At 43.6% G+C, this 21,998-nt stretch overlaps 1 protein-coding gene across 1 annotated transcript in view; it reads right to left on the bottom strand.

Annotated features, from left to right (window-relative positions):
- Positions 1-385: 385 nt before the first annotated feature.
- The window catches only part of LOC145342567 (neuritin-like), a 38,872-nt gene continuing 17,259 nt past the window's right edge, over positions 386-21,998 (bottom strand). The window contains exons 2-3 of the mRNA XM_080188121.1: positions 16,792-16,942; positions 386-707 (exon numbers count right to left, since the gene is read on the bottom strand). Coding sequence (XP_080044247.1) covers positions 428-707; positions 16,792-16,942 — 431 coding nt within the window. The 3' untranslated portion in view covers positions 386-427. The remainder of the gene's footprint in view (positions 708-16,791; positions 16,943-21,998) is intronic.

Raw genomic sequence — 21,998 nt, 5'->3', positions numbered from 1 at the left:
TTCTAACATGAATGACCAAACAGTAATGGGAACCCAGACCGGTATTTCCTCCCTAGCCCAGAGGCATTGGGATAGCCCAAAGACCCATATCTGAGAGAAACTAAGTCCAGCCCGACCAGGGACCTGGGACCTCCTAGCCTGTAAACCACAGCACACTTACCCACAGAGCCAGCAGGGCAACCACTTTCATTTTTATGTATTTGATCAACTAAAGGTTAGAGCTGTATGACATTCTTTGAATGAAAAGTACATTAAATTAATGTAATTTGAACACAATACAGGAACAACCATCCTTGACCGACAGAGAGAGGCACCATCTAAAGGCAATCAAGCAACAGCTTTGTGTCTGTATCAGTCGCGTTCGTGTCTCTCTGGTGAAGGGATCAATGTTGGGAGCTGACCTTGGGATGATGGTTGGCTGAGTTTGCTACATGTTGACCACCAGCACTGCGATGGACAGGACAGGAGTAGTGAGTCCATACCACAGTGAGGCAGCAGAGCCTCTCAATCTCTCTTTGCTCGACTCGCTTCTATCTGTGTTTTCCATGGTTCCAGACGGCCTGCCTCTGGAGCTGCACAGCTCGTGCAAATTGCCTTGGAACTGTAACTTCTTCGACTCCTTCCTCAGAGACTCCCAGATGGAGGCGGTGTCCGCAGGGCAACCTTCCAGGACTGAGTCTGCACACGCATGGAAGTCATCCCAGGATCTGCACACAAACACAGGACAGAATAATTTGACCTTCTCAGAAGGTGTAAGAGGTACATATGCATTTAAGAACAAAACCCTCTGTAGCAGCTTTTTTAAATTCATTTGTGGGACATGTGTGTCACTGGCTGGCCAGCATTTATTGACCATTCCTAGTTGCCCGAGGGCAGTTGAGAGTCAACCACATTGCTGTGGCCCTGGAGTCACGTCTAGGCCAGACCAGGTAAGGATGGCAGATTTCCTTCCCTAAAGGACATTAGTGGACTAGATGGGTTTTCCAAAACTCAACAATGGTTACATGGTCATCAGTAGATTCTTAATTCCAGATTTTTTTATTGAATTCAAATTCAATCACGTGCCGTGGTAGGATGCGAACCGGGGTCCCCAGAACGTTAGGTGAGTTGCTGGACTAATAGTCCAACGATAACACCAATAATCGTCTCCCCATGAAATTCCTTAAGTGTTTGAAAAAATTAATAATAAATGGATCTGTCATGTGATCATCATTAAACATCAATCAGTCCAAATGACTGCCATTTACTGGTGCTCGAAGTAATGTCTCATTAACATTAATTTACAGCAGCCTAACCAAACTCAGTGATGAGCACACTGCAAGTCAGAAGGCTACAGCATAGAGTAGGAATATGGTTCACCATCATAGAGCAAGTAAGCACATCATCACCCTTTCATACATCTCACTCATGCTTGGTGTCAGGGGAGATTTTCACAGTGCACAAGCCCCAAATGTTTCGCCAGGGATTTTCATGCTGCAATGACCTTGTGTCAATGTTTATGTGCTGTCCAATGAACATTGAGAAATGTCATCCTTGGGTTTCAATGTAGCCATTACATTAACTTCTGTCTCTTTCCAAGCCAGAATCACAATGTACAAATTTCCCACGTGGAGCGATGCAATTTCCTGGGAAGTGTCAGAAACCAAATCAGAACACCAACTGGTTGGGTGGAGGGAATCTGAAAAATTCCTCTCTGGCCTCCTCAAGTGACCAAAAGTGATCCAAATTAATATTACCAGGCATCTATCTCTCACTAGAGGAGTCATATTCAACTCAAAACCTGTTCCTCTCTCCACAGACACTGCTATATCTGCTGAGTATTTCCAGCACTTTCTGCTTTTGTTCCAGATTTCCAACATCCACAGTATTTTGTTCATCTCCTACCTCATGGAGTCTGAGGATCACAGAATCATAGAATCCCTACAGTACAGAAGGAGGCCATTCAGCCTATTGAGTCTGTACCAATCACAATTCCACCCAGGCTGTATTCCCGTAACCCCACACATTTACCCCGCTAATCTCCCAGACACTAGGGTCAACTTAGCATGGCCAGTCAACCTAACCCGCACATTGTTGGACTGTGGGAAGAAACAGGAGCACCTGGAGGAAACCCATGCAGATGTGGGGAGAAAGTGCAAACTCCACACAGACAGTGACCTGAGGCTGGAATTGAACCTCCCTGGTGCTGTGAGGCAGCAATGCTAACCACTGTGCCACCATGCCATCCAGGAGGTGTTTATGAAGGAGTCTATGAAGTTCTGAAAAGGCGAAGATTATTGACTTCTGAAATCAGCGTGGAACACTGGAAAATGAACTGATACATTTCACAGGACTACCTAAACTTCAAGAATGCCAGGGTCTTAGGAGGAAGGAGGAGATAGCCTAATGGTATTATCACTAGACTATTAATCCAGAAGCTCAGCTAATGTTCAAATCCTGCCATGATAGATGGTGGAATTTGAATTCAACAAAATAAATCTGGAATTAGGAATCTACTGATGACCATAAAACCATTGTTGATTGTCGGAAAAACCCGTCTGGCTCACTAATGTCCTTTAGGGAAGGAAATCTGCCGTCCTTACCTGGCCTGGCAGACGTGTGATTCCAGATCCATGGTAATGTGGTTGACTCTCACTGCCCTCTGAACAAGGGCAACTAGGGGTGGGCAATAACTGTTGGTCAGCCAGCGATGCCCATGAATAAATTAAAAAAAGGGTGGTTGTGCAGCCTAAGAAGAAATAATAGGCCCTGTCTGGGGAGAATATTGAATTACATAACAACAAAATGCATTTATATAGTCCTATAAATATGGAAAAATAATCTAAGGTGTTTTGCAGGAGTGTCATCAGACAATATTGGAGAGCTAATCACATTAGGATTTGTAAGCAAATACTGAAAATGCAAGAAAATCTCAGCAGGTTGACAGCATTTGTGGTGAGAGAATAGAGCCAATGTTTCAAGTCTGGATGACCCTTTGTTAGAGGAATTATAAAGACTGGTGAGCAAAACTTTGGTCAAAGAGATGAGTTATAAGGCGGAGAAGGAGCAAACACAGTTACAGAGGTCTAAACATTTAAGGAGAGAATCTCAAATCTTGGGCCTTGACAAGGCACAGCAGCCATTAATAAAGGAAAGACAATTAGGGATGAGCAAAAGGCCAGAACTGAAGGAGCACAGAGGTTTCAGTCCTATTGTAGTCCTATAATCCTATTGTAGTCCTATAATCTGTGACAGAGGTCACAGATTATAGGACTACAATAAGCAATGACAATCCTGTGGAATTTCTGAATGTGATATATAAATATCAGTGAGTATTCATGCAAGGCAATAATGCCACCATTTTCCATGGTCGCCACTTTATCAATGCCACTCATGCCAGCTTTTTATTGATGTTCAACAATGCTGGGGTGGAAAGAGTTTCAAATTTAGATCAACGGGCTGTACCCAGTCCTCAAGTTTTTTTGCAGAGGAGCAAAAGGTTTCAATAGTCCAGTACGCCCTCAAAAACCACTGGCAGAATACTTCAGATTTTCTACTGGACCACAATGTGACAGACTCCCCTCATTGACAAAAATCCTGCGAGAGTCTTTCCAAAATCATCCGCAAAACAGGAAATCCCGAGATGGGAAGGGCCATCTCTATCAATACTGAGGGAACTGTCCCCATAGGGAGGAAAAGCCTGGTTCACAAATACTTCTGGCCCCTGTTCTCATTTCTCCAACAGCAAGGTAGTCTTCACTTCTTAACTGACCTTGGTGTTAACACCAGAAACAGGACAGAAACACGAGTAGAGAGGAGGCTGGAGTCTGAATTTGTGGAACCGTGGCACAGACTTTCCATCCAGTTGAGTGCCAAGGTGAGATGGCAACAGAGGACAGAGGCAACGGAGAAAACACAAACTCACAAGGTCCTGCCAGAGGATGATAAGTGGATGAGACACCAAACCTATTGTTACGGAAGAGGATTTTTTTTCATTGAAAACACATGTAATTAATACCAGATATGGATTAATTTTTAATGCATTGATTAGTTTCAAAATAGCAAAACCTACTTAGTGAGGAAACAGAACTTCCTTCAATTTGAACTGTAAGCACTGAGGAGTATGGAAGACTTGGCATTGTGAGCAATAAAATAAAGCCATCAGCAATCCTTCCATTCCTTCCACATCTAGATTCTTGGCAAGTCTGCCTGAAGTAGATAACGAGATTAATACGTTTGAAACAGTTATTCATGGGGTTGAAACATGGGGACTACTTGTGATAAGCGTGGAACAGTGTATGTGGCTGGGACGCATTCGATATTTTGCTTTTTTTGAGATACCTACCCAATATTCCATTCAAGAGATTGAAAAATTGGCAGTATGGTGGCACAGTGGTAAGCACTGCTGCCTCACAGTGCCAGGGCCACAGGTTCAATTCCTGACTTGGGTCACTGTCTGTGCAGAGTCTGCACATTCTCCCCATGTCTGTGTGGGTTTCCTCCAGGTGCTCTGGTTTCCTCCTACAGCCCGAAAGGTGTGCTGGTTGGGCGCATTGGCCATGCTAAATTCCCCCTCAGTGTACCCAAACAGGCGCTGGAGTGTGACGATCAGGAGATTTTCACAGTAACTTCACTACAGTGTTAATGTAAGCCATCTTGTGACATTAACAAATAAAATTTAAACTTAAAAAACTACTTGTCCTTCCAACATCCAGAATTATTAGATGAATTCAGAGTGGTTTAAAATTTGGCAAGCAATCAACTTAATTTTTTTAAATGCTAGTAGTTCAACAGCTAGGAACTGTAACCATTAAATATAGTTGTAAATATGAATTATGAAATCAGTAAGGTAATTAATTCAATTAATGTTTTTATTACCGAATCAACTTTGTGAATTATAAGTAAATTAGTGAGTAACTATAAAATTGGGTTTCGGATTAGGAGATGGAGAAACAAGAGGGGAGTGAAAATTGAATGTATTTTGGAATTAATTTTAATTAGAGTGAATAAGTAGGGTTGGCAAGTTAATTATAAAATTATAAAAAGTGGGGGTGGGGGGGTGAAAGTTCACTGGTTGCAGACTGAGAGACTGAAATAATGAATTCCTAATCGCTAGCCGGCCAGTGAAAATCACTTGGAGTGGGGCTGGAGAAGAGGTGGACAGTACGTCACTCCAGAATCAAATAGAGGGTTACAAATTCATTGTGGCTGGCTTGCCGACAAGGGGATCATGATGCATGATTACCCAGAGCCCGATCGAGGAGATGGAGGTAACATGCTAACCTTGTGTTACCCACCGATCTAACGATTGTGTCTTCCAATCCAGAATTTAACATGTTTCTGAGTGGTGACACACTCAGCAGGTGATTCAAGTATGGACAAGGTGAGTGCCTGTTAAAGTCAGCCTGAATCTCTTAAAAGGGAGGTGCATTCCGACAGCAGCAGGTATTTGCACTGTTAAACAGTTCACAAAGACTGTCAGGACAGGCTGAAGAAGGAGCCTGAGATTCCGAAAGCTTGTGCTGCCAAATAAACCTGTTGGACTATAAGCTGGTGTTGTGAGGCTTCTTACTGAGCAGAGCAGCAGCACAGAGAGAGAGAGAGAGAGAGAGAGAGGTTCTCTGAGACTGGATGGAGGTCTTAATCCAGGGCCAGGATGCCAGTCTCTGTGTTGCCGCAGAGTCAGGAGGACTCCAGCAATACCCTGACGTCTCTGTAGGAGCAGGCAGCCACTCTGCTACAACCTGCAGAAAGTTCACTGACCCCACACAAATAGTCAATCTTTTTGACAAAACAATTAAAATAAATCAAATTAACTGAGGGACAAATTAAAAGGAGCAGCCCCCAAAAATAAGGGAACCGCCCGAAATAAAAGACAAGGAGAAAGGAAATTTAAAACATCAAACTAAAAATAGTGATTAAAGGAGTCGATAATACACCACAGCTCCAGCAGTGTCCAACAGGCATGCAAGGCTTCAACAATGCCCTCGGACACTGCATGTTCCCTCTCCAGGGACACCCAGCCACAAATGTAGCCATTGTAGAGGGGCAGACAGTCGGGTCGGGAGGCTGCTTTGATCGCCCACTGCCTGGCCAGGCACTGGAGCAGGTTCAGGAGGTGGTCCTCTGCCTTTCCCACCCACCTCCGCACCAGATGCCTGTAAATCAGGAGCATGAGACTGAAGGGCAAACAAAACATCAATAAAAGGTTTTTGGGATAACTGAGAAGGGAGTATAGTCTATAATGTTCAACATAGACATGCTTTACGGACTCTGCAAGATTGCAAGAAGGGCATACGTAAATAGTCAAGGTAAGTGGATGCACCTTCAGATGTCATCTCCTCCCTCACACACTGCTCGGTGCACCTCCAACCCCATCACTCCCCCGTCAAAAATCTCTACAATCAGTTCTCATGCCCAACACTCATATGTTCCATTTCACCCTCATATTCTTTCTATTGCTTCAAAGTCTCCCACTGCATCTTTTCTCAACCTTCTCCTCTTGAAAGAGAACAGTCCTGGCTTTGTAATGAATCATAGAATCTATTGTGCTGAAGGAGTTGTCCCATCGAGCCTGCACCAACAACAATCCCACCCAGGTCCTGTCCTATTCCTGTAACCCTGCATATTTACCCTCCCAATCCCCCTGACATTAAGGGTCAATTTACCATGGCCAATCCACTTACCCGCACATTTTTGGATTGTGGGAGGAAACTGCAGCATCTGGAGGAAACCCACACAGACACGGGGAGAATGTGCAAAGTCTACATAGCTCCTCCTTCACCTGAGGCCAGAATTGAACCCAGGTCACTGGTGTTGTGAGGCATGATGTGGAGGTGCCAGCATTGGATTGGGGCAAGCAGAGTAAGAAGTCTCACAACACCAGGTTAAAATCCAACAGGTTTATTTGGTAGCACAAGCTTTCGAAGTCTTGCTTCTTCTTCAGGTGAGTGAAGACTTGTGTTCACAAACAGGAATCTATAGACAGGGAGGGAGATGATGTAATGGAGCCTCTTGCAATCCCAGTCGCTGTCAGCTGCTGTGGGACAACAGTGCTAACTACTGTACCACCATGCTGCCCAATTATCAATCCACGCAACTGGAATCCTCCAATGCAAGAATTCAGGTGAATTCTGCATCCTTCTCAATGTCTTCACATCCTCCCTGAACTGGACTGCCTAGAATTGAACTCAATATTCTACTGAGGTTGAATTTGTGTCTAATAAAGTTTCACTAAAGTTGAATTTGTGTCTAATAAAGTTTGAGTCTAATAAAGAATCCCTTGTTCTTGTATTCAATGCATCTATTTATAAAGTTCAGGGTCCTGTATGTCTTATTAACCACTTTGTCAACCTGCCCTGTCAATGATATTTTTCATGGGATATGGGTGTCACTGGCAAGGCCAGCATTTGTTGCCCATCTCTACCTACCCTTGCGAGGCAGTCAACAGTCAACCACACCGCTGTGGGTCCAGGCCAGACCAGGTAGGGATGTCAGATTTCCTCCACTAAAGGACATTAATGAACCAGATGGGTTTTTGTGACTATCAGTGATAGTTTTGGTCACCATTACTGAGTCCAGATTTCAATTCCAGGTTTATGAATTGAAGTTAAATTCCACCAATGTTAGGATTTGAACCATGTCTCCCATACATTAGACCAGTGACATTGCCACTTCATCATCTTCACCTGCTCCTTAAGCTGCATGGAGCGAGGATGTCCTGGATGCCTTCTCCCTTTCCCCTCCCTATCCTCCTCCTGAAAGCTGAAATACTGCTAGCGAAATCTGTGTCTTCACCATTAGCAGCGTGTGTAGGATATAGCAGGCCACCAGAAATTTGTAGACACCCTCTGTGAGCAGTGGAGGCTCCCTAGAGAGGGTGAGTGAATCCTTGTTTGAGAACATCAATGGCTTCCTCAATGACATTCCAGCATGTAATCTGGCTCTTGTGTGGGCAGTGCTTAGGCAACATGGTCAGGTGGGTAAAGGAAAGGAGTGTGCCCTGTGTCGAATGGGTAACCTGTGTCAACAAAAAAAACAATATTTTGGTTTGATGAAGTCTCCCCCAGGACTGAGAGCAAGCTTTCTGCTCCAGGATCAAGATTCAATCAACCTCGTGTAAAGGTTCAGCGTCACTCCCTTCAGACTGAATGTGAGCTCCAACACAGAATTTCCACTAACTCCGCAACCAGTCAAAGACAATCTAATGCACCTCAGCCCAAAATCCCTTTGGATAGCACCAGCGAGGGTGGGGTGGAGGTCCCCCAGGCAGCTGAAGGTTCACTCAGCTGTGCATCTTTAGGAGTTAAGAAGAACTGCAAAATGGGTTTCCCAGGGAGGCAAATCAGCATTTGGGGTGGACTGACTGTCCATTCGACATTCACACAGGACATCCCTGCCAGTTCCCTGGCTGAGATGGTGGCTGTGATGTGAAAATGCTGGCATTAGACTGGGGTGGGCACAGTAAGAAGTCTCACAACGCCACGTTAAAGCCTAATAGGTTTATTTGGAATTGCAAGCTTTCAGAGCATTGCTTGTTCCTCAGAAGATGGTGAACAGTATCATGGGCAGCACGGGGTGGGGGGGGGGGCGTGTGGATGGTGGGGGCAGAAACACATCCACTGTCATTTTCAGTCTTGCTGACTCTGTTATCACTGAAACCAGCCCAGGTTTGCGACCGGGGAATTTTATCAGACAACTGAAATGACTTTCAAAGAGAAAATCTATCCAAGTGCAATTTGTTTTTAATATATATATTGCCAGGAGGAGTTTGCAAGCTGTTAAACTCCAGCAAATGTCCTGTTATTTCTATTAAATTAGATGAGAGGACAGAAGCTGTTAGCGGTCCCCCATTGACTGAACTGTCCCAGTAATTTGATTTGGAAATAATATAAAGGTGATTAGGTGATGGGTATATATAGCAAGTGCACTGCACTTGGTTAGTGAGGGAAGAAATAGCCTCTTGGCTTTCTGTTCATCGGCAGATGGAATGTGTAGCTGATGTCAGCCACAGCCTGAGGCAGGGGCAAAAGATCTGTGAGAACATTAATAATAATGAGAAGTGACTTGGGAGGAGGATGGAGAAGCTTGGCTGAGTGACAGCAGTTGGTGCAGGAACAGCAGTGAGCTGGCTCTGAGATATCGCTGTCGCTTCTCGGCCTTTGGGCTAAGATCAAGCGTAGGATCAAACCCAAGATGGGGTGCAGTGCCTTTTCTTGTCAGCTTGGATCTTGTTTGTCTCTCCTGTGGGGGCCAGGAATTGGATTCAATTTGAATTTGGATTGGTTTTTGGAGCAAGCAAGGAGATGGATTAAGGTCTTGCTCTGTCCACTCTACGCATTGGCTTTGTAACTATGAGGGGAGAATAAAGTTTTTCAAAAAAAAAACCACTGTCAGATTTTCCAGTTTGAAAACTGTGGGGGGAATGAGTGTTGATGTCTAATGATAAAATTAAATTGAGGCATTCCCTTACACAAAAGAAAGACTTGCATTTCTGGAGCACCTTTCACAGCCTTACTGCATTTCAAGTGCTTGTGTTAGAAAAGCAGCAATAAGCATAAGGCGTGGGCCCACAGACAGCAATGAAATAAATGGGCAGGGAAGCTTTTCTAAGTCATTTTGGTTGGGGGGCCTAAATATTGACATGGCGACCAGAGGGAAACCTCCCATTCTCCTCTTGTAAAACAGTGTTATCTCTACAACAACAACCCACACTTACATAGCTTCTTGTAGGTGCAGTAAACTGTCCCAAGGTGCTTCATAGCAGCATTATCTGATACAATTGGACGCCCGGTCCTCATGAGAAGATGAAGACTGATGATCAAAAGCTCGATCAGAAAGGTCAGCTTTAAGGAACATCTTAGAGGAAGAGGTAGCGAGGAGAGGTTTCATGAGGGAATTCCAGATCTTTGGGCTTGGGCAACTGGTGTTGGAACGCTTAAGACCAGGGATGTGCAAAAGGTCAGGATTGGAGGAACACAAAGATCCCAGAAGATTGTTAGGACTGAAGAAGGTTGTAGACATAGGGAAAGGAAAGGCCATGGAACGATTTGAAAATTTAAATTGTGGCCTTGCTGGACTTGGCACCAGTATTGATCTGAGAGGAGTGAAAAGGAATTAGCCTGAATTAGGATACAGTTCTCACAGCACTGCTTTGTACTCGAGTGTTTGGGCTGTGGGCAAGAGTGCTGACATTGAGCTACAACTAACACAGAAGCAATGTTTGCTGAGCACTTGAAGGGCCACAGTGTTGAATTTTCACCCTTCCTGAAAGCCCTCTGAATCCTGATGAGAAAACAGCACTGTGAAAGAACAAAAATCTGGGGCTAATTAACAGCCTCCATAGCGGGCAGGAAGCCCCCAGGATCGGGTAGAAGATCAGGTTCACATCAGGCCCGATGTCAGTCTTCATTGGCATCAACTGAGCAGAAAGTAAAATCAGAGTTAACCCCCTCTCTGTCAATCCATTTCTATGATTCATGGCAGTTGAGGAATGGAGGTATCTGGGGGATCTCTGGTGAGGGAGACCATTAGTGAGGGTAGCACAGAGGGGGAGGGCGAGCTTACTCAATGGTGAGGGAGGCATTTGATGAGACGTGTGAATTTGCTAAATCCATTCTTGAATGGTAAGTGAGCAGGGTAAGTTATAGATTCATATTGTGCTGCTGCCTTTCACTTTCTGCTTTGTGTTTTAGATTAATTCACCTCCTTATTGATTGTCTGGTCTTTGACTGACAACCTGCAAGTTCAATGTCGACACTTTCAGGTCTCAGAAAAGCAACTCAGTCACAGCAAAGGTCATTTTAAAGATTCATTTTTAGCCCATGAAGCAGCATGAGGAACAATCTGTTCTCGCCGCAATATGGGTCAGTGCCATACTCTATAACTCAAAACCATTCACAAAATCAGGCTTCAAAGCTTTGTAACTGAAACGTAAGGGTCCAATTGCTGGGAGTGAAATGCCATCATTTCAGATTTTCTGTCAGTAAAGGATAATTATTTACAGTTATTAAATGGCATCAATTTAAAGTGCTTTTCCATCACAGATTTGCTTGGTTAATTGTGTGCATTATAGATGACACTTACAATTCCTGCCCTCCCTCTAGCCATCTTAAAGTATTTTCACAAAAGACCACCAATGCACATTCTCGAGAACGCTGCCCTTGAACCCCTGACTCGGGAGGAAGGCGACTCAGCAGGCAGATAACTCAATGATAACCATTATTCCTGTATTGTCCGGTGAATTTGACATCCATTATTCTGAAATGCTTTGAAAGATTAATCATGGTACAAATCAATTCCACCCTCCCAGACAACCCTGGATCCACTACGGTTTGCCTTTCACTGCAACATGTCCACAACAGATGCCATCTCCCTGGCCCTGCACTCAACCTTGGAACACCTGGATAACAAGGACATCTATGTCAGGCTCTATTTATTGACTACAACTCGGCCTTCAATACCATTATTCCAACAAAACTCATATCCAAACTCTATGGCCTGGGCCTCGGCTCCTCCCTCTGTGACTGGATCCTGAAGTTCCTAACTCACAGACCACAATCAGTAAGGATAGGCAACAACACCTCTTCCAATCCCCAAACAGTGTCCCATAAGGCTGTGTTCTCAGCCCCTTCCTATACTCCTCATACACCTCTGGTGAGTGGCCAAATTCCCCTCCAACTCAATTTTCAAGTTTGCTGATGTCACACTGTAGTGGGTCAGATCTCTAACAATGATGAGATGGAGTACAGGAAAGAGATAGAGAATCTGGTGAATTGGTGCGGTGACAATAATCTCTCCCTTAAAGCCAGTTAAAAAAGACGGAGATAGTCACTGACTTCAGGAAGTATAGTGGAGGACATACTCCTGTCTACATCAATGGGGATGAAGTGGAAATGGTCGAGAGTTTCAAGTTTCTCAGTGTCCAGGTCATCAACAACCTATCTTGGTCCCTCCGCACTGACACTATAGTCCACCAACGCCTCTACTTTCTCAGGAAGCTAAGGAAACTCGACATGTCCATTGTGACTGTCACCAAATTTTACAGATGTATCATAGAAAGCATCCTTTCTGGATGTATGACAGCTTGGTATGGCTCCTGCTCTGACCAAGACTGCAAGAAACTACAAAGAGTTGTGAACATCATGCAAACTAGCCTCCCATCCAGAAATTGGTGAATGTGTGGAATTCACTGCCATGGAATGTAGTTGAGGCCAAAATTTGTCCGATTTCAGATATAGGGGCTAAAGAGATTAAGGGGTAAAGGGGGAAGGGGGTAATCAGGATATTGAATTTGATGATCAGCCATGAACATAATGAATGGTGGAGCAGGCTCAAAGGGCCAAATAGCCTACTCCTGCTTCTAGTTTCTGTATTATGCAATTCATAGAATTCCTACAGTGCAGAAAGAGGACATCCAGCCCCTCAAGTCTGCACTCACTCCTCGAAGGAGCATCCCATCCAGCTCTCCCTCTCCCTCATTCCCTATAACCCTATGAATTTACCATGGCTAATCCACCAAACCTACATTTCTTGGGAATTTAGTATGGCTAATCCATCTAACCTGCATATCTTTGGATTGAGAGAACACGCCACTGTGCTCCAGTGAGGACACGCCACTCTCCTCCAGTGCGACACTTTGATATGATGAGGATCTGCCTGTTACTCTGGTACTGCCACACAAATCATTGTGTGTTGGTCAGGCACAGTAGAAGACCTAAGGGCTCTGAAGAAGTTATACAGACTCAATGTTAACTGTTTATCGCTCCACTGTTGCTGCCAGACCTGCTGAGTTTTTCCAACATTTTCTGTTTTTATTTTAAATCAATTTGAAAGTGTATAATATTATTTATGTTACCAGTTTTAAATTAGTGAAATTATTCAATTATTATCTTAATTCCAGCCAAAAAGAAAATTAAGATAATAATTGAATAACCCCCCCCACCCCTTGACCCCAGAACCCTGACCTCTGGTCTCCCATCTCCAAATCCCTACTTCCCTTCTGAAAATGACGGATTCCTTAAAATCAAATGAAAATTTACAGTCAGCACCAATACTGTCTGAACGATGATTATTTATACAATGCACATTTTGCTCCCTGATAACTCCATCATCTCCTAATAAAGTGGCCCCTCACAATTGCTATTTTTATTATCATGTCATCTCAAATATAACAATGTTGATATGACTCCTCAATTTTTAATGAACCCCATAAAAACCTTGTGTAACATCGTGTTCCTTCATTTTACATAATTCCCAAATTCACCATCTTATAGTGATTAGAACAAAAGCAATTAAAGTGGTTTTCCATCATGTTAATGTGTCACCAAATGTAAAACTGTCATCTTAAAAGGTTAAATTTGATTTTTATCAAATTAAAATTTTGGATTTCCTGAATATTTATATAAAGCTGCATTAGTGTGCTGCCCACCTGCTGTTTCCAGTGTGGGGCACAGACATTTTGACAGCCATAATCACCTACAGTTGGTGAACCGTGGGCACTAAATCAGTGCCCGGAGGCCCCTCATTGACAGGGGCTGACAGTCAGAGCCTAGCTTGGGAATTGGCAATTCTGCTCTTCCTGGGCCCACCTATATGTAAGTTTCAAATCTCTTTGGACCATATTCATGCAGGCCTCCAGCAGCCAAACCACTTAACGTCAGTACAAACTGGCAAAGTTCCAGTGGCCTATGTTCCACACATTCGCAATTGGAATTGGGGCCCCCACCTACTTCAGGTGACCTCCGACCTGAGAGTGGCAGCACCTCCAGCTTCTCAGTACCTTGCCCAATGTGGCAGCCGTCAGAGACCCTCTAAAAACAGGGCACTAGGTGTCCCACTCCCATTTTCAGGATAGGCAGGGACACTCACAATGGCTCCTCTTGTATCTGGGCTGACCAACACTCATTCAAAGTGTTTATAATAAATGCCTCTGCAAAAGCGATTCCACCCCGGTTGACAAGTCACAGAGACTTTGACCAAATGGTGGCACAGGGGATTGGATTTTCCAAGCCCATGGTGACAGGATCAGAGGTGGGGAAGAAGAATAGGGAAAACAGAGGGAAGCTATGATCTTCCAGTGGGGGGATTCCTGGGGTTTTGACTTGATTTGATTTGCTATTGTCACATGTATTGGTATGCAGTGAAAAGTATTGTTTCCTGCATGCTATACAGACAAAGCATATCATTCATAGAGTACATAGGGCAGAAGGAAAGGAGAGGGTGCAGAATGTAATGTTAAAATCATAGCTAAGAATGTAGAGAAAGATCAACGTAATCTCCTGGAACATGGATTGCCTGCCTACAGCATGGAGGATGTTTATGGTTCCAGATAGGGGCAATTCAGTGGCCAGCTCCAAGGGTGTAGCCTCCCTGGGTTAGAATGGGATTTCAGAGCTGAAGACTCTATTCCCCCAAAGGCAAGGAGGGCTTGGGGCTCTGTCAAGAAAGGCCACACCCACAAATCCCAAGTCTCTCTGCTTCAGCACACGGGATTTCTCCTTGGCTCTAAGGGGGCCACTATATTGGCCCCTCTCAGATTGTCATCGAGATTTAGTCATCCGAGCACATCTCCATGGTGAGGTGCCCTCACACTCTCCTACCTGCCTTGGCATCACCCACCTCTCCCTGAGAGGCTCTGGAGCTGCCCACCCTCTGATTGGAGCAGCAATATTCAGGGCCACCTAACATTGAGGAGCAAGCTTGAAGGTGGCCCTCTCACCATGTTCGGGCACAGGAGCCCTGGTTTATTCCAAGGGCTGTTTGAAAATTCTGCCACAGTGTTTGTTGGCTGACATGCAGTAGCTTGAGTTTTAATGCTTAGAGATGAGAAGTTAAAGGGTGACCTCTCTGAAGAATCTGAAGGGGGCTGACAGATTAAATAGGGAACATCTTTCCCCCAAACAGGAGAATCTGGAACAAGAGCTCATCATAAGTCAGTTAAAAGAGAATCCAGGAAAATCCTCTGTACAGAAAGGCTTGTGAGAATGTAGAATATATTCTACAGGAAATGTGCACGTTAAATGTTAAATTGCCCCTTAATGTCCCAAGATGTGTAGGTTAGGGGGATTAGTGGGTAATTGTGTAGGGCAGCGGATGGGCCTGGGTAAAATGCTCTGTTGGAGAGAGTGAGCAGACTCGATGGGCCGAATGCCCTCCTCTGCGCAGTAGGGATTCTATGATTTTATGAGAACAGGGTCAATTTAAGGTAATATAAAGGGAGACAGATATTTGCTTCAGCAGTATAGGTATTAAGGAGAAAAGGCAGGGATTAAAGAGATTAAATGCCTAAATGATTAGCAAAACTGCACAGCATACTGCTGAAAGGGCTGAATGGTCTCATTCTGTTCCTCTGTTCCTAGTAAACATGAGAGAGGTGCCAAGAGGAAATCAAATATTGGTCCACTGAGAGAAAGGGAAAACCAAGTCACAAACTGCTTTAAAAAATAGTATTTTACAGATTTTACACATCTGGAGACATGGTCCAAAGTATTTGCTATATTAGAGATTGCATAATGGTTTCAGTGATGTGTGAGAGGCCCCAGGTCAGTTTTGGATATCTGGGTGATACAGTAATATCTTTATTATCCAGTATATATGGGGAATAGTTACTCAAAAATGCCGGTTAATGGAGAGTTCCATTTTCCAATGAAATACTGCATAATACCAGTAACAAGAACTAAAATGCGAGAACTCAGGAAGTAAAGTATAGTATTCCTTTTACTTCTAATCGTCAACAGAACTTTAAAACATAAATGAAAGCAGGAAACAAGACCATATACAGGTGCTGGTTCCATAAGTTTAAAATTGCTTCTAGTTGGTAAAATAATGATTCATATTCGGTGAATATCAGAAATTCCAGTTAGGGGAGAATTCTGGTTGGTGGATTGTTGGATCATACAATGTTTACTGCATTACCAACTGAAGCCAATTTTGGCAGGAATTACTGCCACCATATCCCAGTCCAATGGTTCTTTCTTCCATTTTCTTTCAAAGCTTCCTAAATCTGCAGTTAAATGTTGCGTTTGCTGTCAGGATGTTGCTGACTGATTGTCCATTGTAATTTCCATCGAGTTCAAAGAAAGCATGAAATCGCACACTTTCCAAATCAGGTGCTCGATCCACACGCCAGTTTTACACCTGGGCAGCAAGACCTACCTTCCCACCCCATCACCTTTTGATCTCATTTTCATATTCCCCTCCTGTGTGGCAGCCGTGACCCCGTTGGTAACTTTCCTGCCTCTGAGTCAGAAGTGTTGGACTCGGGGTCCCACTCCTGAGATTTAAGATTGAAAATCCAGGCTAACAGTGCAGTACTGTTGGAGGTGCTGTATTTCAAATGGGATGTTAAAGCAAAACCCTGTCTGCCCTCTTGGGTGGATGTGAAAAATATCCCTTGGTATTATTGTGAAGGAGAACACAGCAGTTATCCACTGTTTTCTGTCCAATATTTATCCACAATCAATATCACAAAAAAACCATCATCCAACTACTCTTACATTGCTGTTAGTGGAACCTGGTGGACACTAATTGATTGTGGGATTTCTAAGTTACAACAGCAGCTCCACTTTAAAAGTGTCTCATTGACTGTAAAGCACTTAGAATGTCCTGTCATTATAAACGGTGCTATATAAATATCAGTGTTTCTTGGAAGGATATCTTAGCATTTTTTGACAGGTGGCTTTATAAGTAAAGCTGGTGAGCCAAAGAGCAGCCTGAGACGGTTCACTCCCTAACCCCACGTAGAAAAGAGATCTTGATTCCCAAAAACACAAGGAGAAAGCGGCTGTTTGTAGTAAGTGACCATCAGCTCACCGGCAAACTGTGTCCAGCTCTTTCACTTCCTCGGTTTCCCCTTCGATATTTTTGGCTAGACTGTCTCCCAGCTTCAGCAAACATTCAGCAAATCCTTTGTATATGTGGCTACATTTCATGCCAGTGGCACCAGCTTCACTGAAGAGAAGAACTGGAAATGAAAGTGAAGATCATTACACAAAAACCAGGGTTTGAATGAGCCTTCAATACAAACAATACCTCGAAACATACACGATATGTTTGCATCTGCTACCAATATTTTAAAATTATTTTAACTTATTTTCTTTTTAAAAATGTCTTTAGTTTTTCACATAGAGTGTGCTGGGTGCCTGGAATGCGCGGCCAGAGGACATGGTGGAAACAGCACGTTATCAACATTTAAGAGGCATCTGGATGTGTACATGAATTGGGAAGGAATAGAGAGATACAGACAGGCAGAAGGTTTTTGTTTAGTTTAGTTAGGGCGCCATGATCAGCACAGGCCTGGAGGGCCGAAAACCTGTTCCTGTGTTATATTTTTCTTTGTTCTGTCTCTTGTTTCCTCCCCCATTCACCTTGTACAAGGTCAGCTCCCAGCCAGCTGAATGATCCTTCTGAGCTGGGCAGCAGTAGTGACAAAGATTGGGAAGTTGTAAAATGATTCCACCCTATAAATATTTTTCTCAGAGACACAGATGTCCTTTGATGGAACAATTGCCTTTCTGAGTGTTACTTCAAAATTATTTTTATACCAATTCAAATTTGCATTGGCTCCAAAATCCTTCATGGGTGAGATTGGACAGACAAGGTGAGTGCAATGATCACCACTGGCCAACACTGCAGACATTTATTTAATGTTATCGCATATGTAGAGGCAATGTCAACATATTATTTTGACTCAAGGCATGAAAAAGCAGTCAGAGCATTTGGCAGGGTGGGGACAGGAGATCTGAATTGATCAGTATTTGGACATTAGGGACTGGTCAGTTTTACTAACATGCATCTATGTAATTGAATGGGTAACACAGGACCTCACTGAGCTCAGAGCTGAGAGCATGCTGTGCACAGGCTGCTCATCTCATCTTAAGTAGCACATGGAAGGACAGCAAGAGAGATTCATTGGAATGATCCCTGAACTCCAGGGGTAAAACTGCAAGGAAAGGTTGCATAAACTAGGATTGTATTCCCTGGATTCTGGAAGGTTAAGGAGCGATTTAATAAAAGTTTTCAAGCTATGAAGGGCAACTGATTGGATAGATAGAGAAAAATAATTTCTGCTGGTTGTGGAGTTGGAGAAAAAAGGAGTGCCATCTAAAATTTACAGCCCAGCTTTTGAGAATCAAAATTAGAAGAGTAGATACTTCTACGCAGAAGGGGTGGCGGGAGATTGGAACACTCTTCCACAGGGGGGAGGCAATGATTGTGTGGTATTGACACTAGACCATTAATTCAGAAACTCAGCTGATGTTCTGGGGACCTGGGTTTGAATCCTGCCATGGCAGATGGTGGGATTTGAATTCAATAAAAAGAATTCAGAATTAAGAATCTACTGATGACTGTGACATCATTGTCAATTGTCGGAAAAGCCCATCTGGTTCACTGGTGTCCTTTAGGGAAGGAAATCTGCTGCTTTTACCTGGTTTGGCCTACATGTGACTCCAGAGCCACAGCAATATGGTTGATTCTCAACTGCCCTCCAAGGGCAACGAGGGAGGGGCAATAAATGCTGACCAGCTAGCAATGCCTACACCCCACGAATGAATAAAAAAGGCTGTTGATGATAGCTCAATTGTTAATTTTAAATCTGAGATTAACCTTTGTTAAGTCAATGTATGAAGGTGTGTGTGTGTCAAAGACAAATGTGTAGAGTTAGGCCATAGATTGACCACCATCACATGGAATGGTGAAACAGGCTTGAGGGGCGAAATGACCTCCTCCTGCTTATTTCTTCCTACCCCCTTAAACCTGAGTCAATTCCATCTATATCAGTGACAGCTCAGAATACACATTTCTGAGAGATTAACAGCAACAAATTGATGTCATTTCTTTTTGGATTTTACCACAAAACTGACTTCCATTTATAATTAGTGAACAGAGTCCAGTTAAACTGATCCCAAAGCAATCGAACACAGCTCATGGACCCAGCATCATTTTGGTCTACATCCAAAACTGACAAACAGCTCTTCATATTCTTGTGGTTCAAAGTAAATACTGAGAGGTGGTACCACTGGTCTGGTTTGTTAAGGCATAATTAACACTTCCTGATCCATTCATCACAGCACAGGCTCATGTAGAACCAGGTAGTTGCCTTCAGAATGGCTGAATTCTTGACTGAGCTTGTCTTGATTCCTGTTGCTTATCAGAGACAATGGGGAACCTACAATATGTAGAAGGGCAGAATCTTGAAGTACCCTTTACCAATTAACATTTAGAGTGTGATTACTGGGCTGTTGAGGAATATAATTCAGTTGAGAGGCCAGAACCAGAAATTAAGTTTATTTAATGACCCCATCATAAGAGACAGTCAAAAGAAGAAAAGTCTGCACTTGTATAACAACTTCTACAACCTCAGGTTTCCTCCCCAAAGTGCTTTTCAGCCAATTACATATTTTAAAAGTGCAATCATCATTGTAATGTAGGCGAGATGCTGGTTAGTTTGTAGACAGCAAACTCCTACATAAAACAATAAAGTGATGACTAGGTAATCTGTTTTTAATGATATTGAATAAAAGATAAATATTGACCAGGATGGAGAGGAGAACTTAACTGTTCTTCTTTGGATATTGTTGCGATCACTGTCATACTTCAATATAGTCAGAACAAACACTGGAATGTAGACTAATGAATGGCCAATTGAATTTAAAATGGCAGATTAAAGGTACTGGGGAGACAAATAGACAGTGGAAAATGTATCTAGGCAACTGAAAAGTGAGATCTGGGATAACGGAAGGAAAGCTTACAAAACCCAACAATAGAGAGTGTGCCAGCAGTAGGAAAAGTTAATTAGTTTGTGAAATATATGGCTAGGTGGATAAAGCACAAATCTCTAGAGATGTTCTTAAGCCTGTACAAGGCACAGGTATAGCCACACCCACAGTACTGTGTACAGTTCTGCTCACTATTCTGCAGAAAGGCTATCTAGATATTAGAGGTAATGCAGAAAAGCACAAGCTGAAACATCTGATCCTTAAGGAGAGGTTGAAGTGAGGACAATAAATATTTTTTTAAAAAGAACAGCCAAATTAGAATCATAAAATACCTGCAGTGCAGAAAGAGAGCATTCGGCCCATCGAGTTTTCTCCAACAACAATCCCACCCAGGCCCTATCCCCAAAATCCCACATATTTAATCTGCTAATCTCCCTGACACTAAGGGGCAATGTACCATGGCCAATCAAACTAACTTTGGACTGTGGGAGAAAATAGGAACACTTGCAGGAAACCCTCACGGACACGGGGAGAACATATAAATTCCAGTTAGGCAGTTACCCAAGGCCGGATCAAACCTGATTCCCTGGTGCTGTGAAGCAGTAGTGCTAACCACTGTGCCAGCATGCTGCCCTATTAATTAAATCGCTATTGGTGTATTGGCTATGCTACATTCTTCCCCAGTGTACCTGAATAAGCGCTGGAGTGTGGCGACTAGGATTATTTCACAGTAACTTCATTGCAGTATTGGTGTGACCCTTCTTGTGACATGGATGAATAAACTAAACTAAATAAATTAAACTATAATGTTAGAGAATGCCACAAATTCTATAACTAGGGAGATATGTTGCACGATTAGACAAGGGAAGACAGGTAAACAGTTTTGAAACTTTATGCAAAGAGCAATGAACATGTGAATGGACTGACCAGGAGGGCTGTAGGGAATGTAGGAAAATTGAGTAAATGTATGGTTGAGAGATAGGGAGAGGCCAGAGCAGAGTTTTTTCCAGTCCTAGTTCCTTTCTTCACTTTGCTGGCTATGTTTATGTCAACAATACTATTCCAGAAACAAGTAAAGTCTTGTGGAATATTTTGTGCTATATACATCAGACAGAAAGGAGATTTGAATCACCTATTGCACTTCCAGTTCTGAGATTATGGCTCCATGGCCCATTCTGCACAGTCCTAACAAGGGGAGACAATAGTTCTGGAATTTACTTATTGGGTCCACACCCAGCAGAAAACTGGTAATAGTGGAGTGGTTTCCTCTATCCTTTCACTCACCACCACCACCCTTCCCCTCAAGCCCCACTCTCAGCCTGCAAACACTTGACCGACAACAAGAGGTTACCCCGACTCAGATGGAATGGAATGATAACCCAGCACTGCATGGAGCTGGTCCTCTAAGGAGGGTGGAGCTGGTCCTCTAAGGAGGGTGGAGCTGGTCCTCCAGGGAGGGAAGAACTGGTCCTCTAAGGAGGGTGCAGCTGGTCCTCCAGGGAGGGAGGAGCTGGTCCTCCAGGGAGTGTGTTGTAAATCAGGCGATTGTGAAACCGGGACTTCATTACAGGAGCAATCCATGGCATGATGCGCTGGAGTAAAGCAATGGAAGAAAAGGGTTTCCTCGTCATAGATCTATAGAGTTTTAGAGCACAGAAAGAGGCCCTTTGGCCCATCATGTCTGCACTGACTATCAAGAACCTAGCTATTCTAATCCCATTTTCCAATACTTAGTTCTAGCCTTAGAATCATAGAATTCCTACAGTGAGAAAGTGTCCATTCAGCCCGTCGAGTCTCCACCGACTCTGCAAAAGAGTTTCCACCCAAAGCCTCCCTTCCGCTCCATCCCTGGAACCCCGAACATTTGTATGGCTAATCCACTTAACCCGCTCATCTTTGGATTGTGGGAGGAAACGGGAGCACCCGGAGGAAGCCCACGCAGACACAGGGAGAACGTGCAAACTCCACAAAGACAGTGACCCGAAGCTGGAATTGAACCTGGGTCCCTGACACTGTGAGACAACAGTGCTAACAACTGTAGCACCATGCCACCTTGTGCGCTATGATGTTTCAAGTGCTCATCTAAATGCTTCTTAAATGTTATGATGATTCACGCCTCACCCACCCTTTCAGGCAGTGAGTCCCAGATTCTTACCACCCTTTTCCTCAACTCCCCACAAAGTCTTCTGCTCCTCACCTTAAATTTATACTCCCTGATTATTAACCCCTCTACTAAAGGGAAAAGTTTCTTCCTATCTCCCCAATCTATGTCCCTCATAATTTTGTACAATCAGGCCCTCC

The sequence above is a fragment of the Carcharhinus amblyrhynchos genome, chromosome 4, assembly GCF_965287045.1.
Source record: "Carcharhinus amblyrhynchos chromosome 4, sCarAmb.v2.hapA, whole genome shotgun sequence".
NCBI classification, from domain to species: Eukaryota; Metazoa; Chordata; class Chondrichthyes; order Carcharhiniformes; family Carcharhinidae; genus Carcharhinus; species Carcharhinus amblyrhynchos.
Note: the sequence above shows the minus strand (reverse complement) of the source record. Positions and strands in the feature narration are given on the sequence as shown.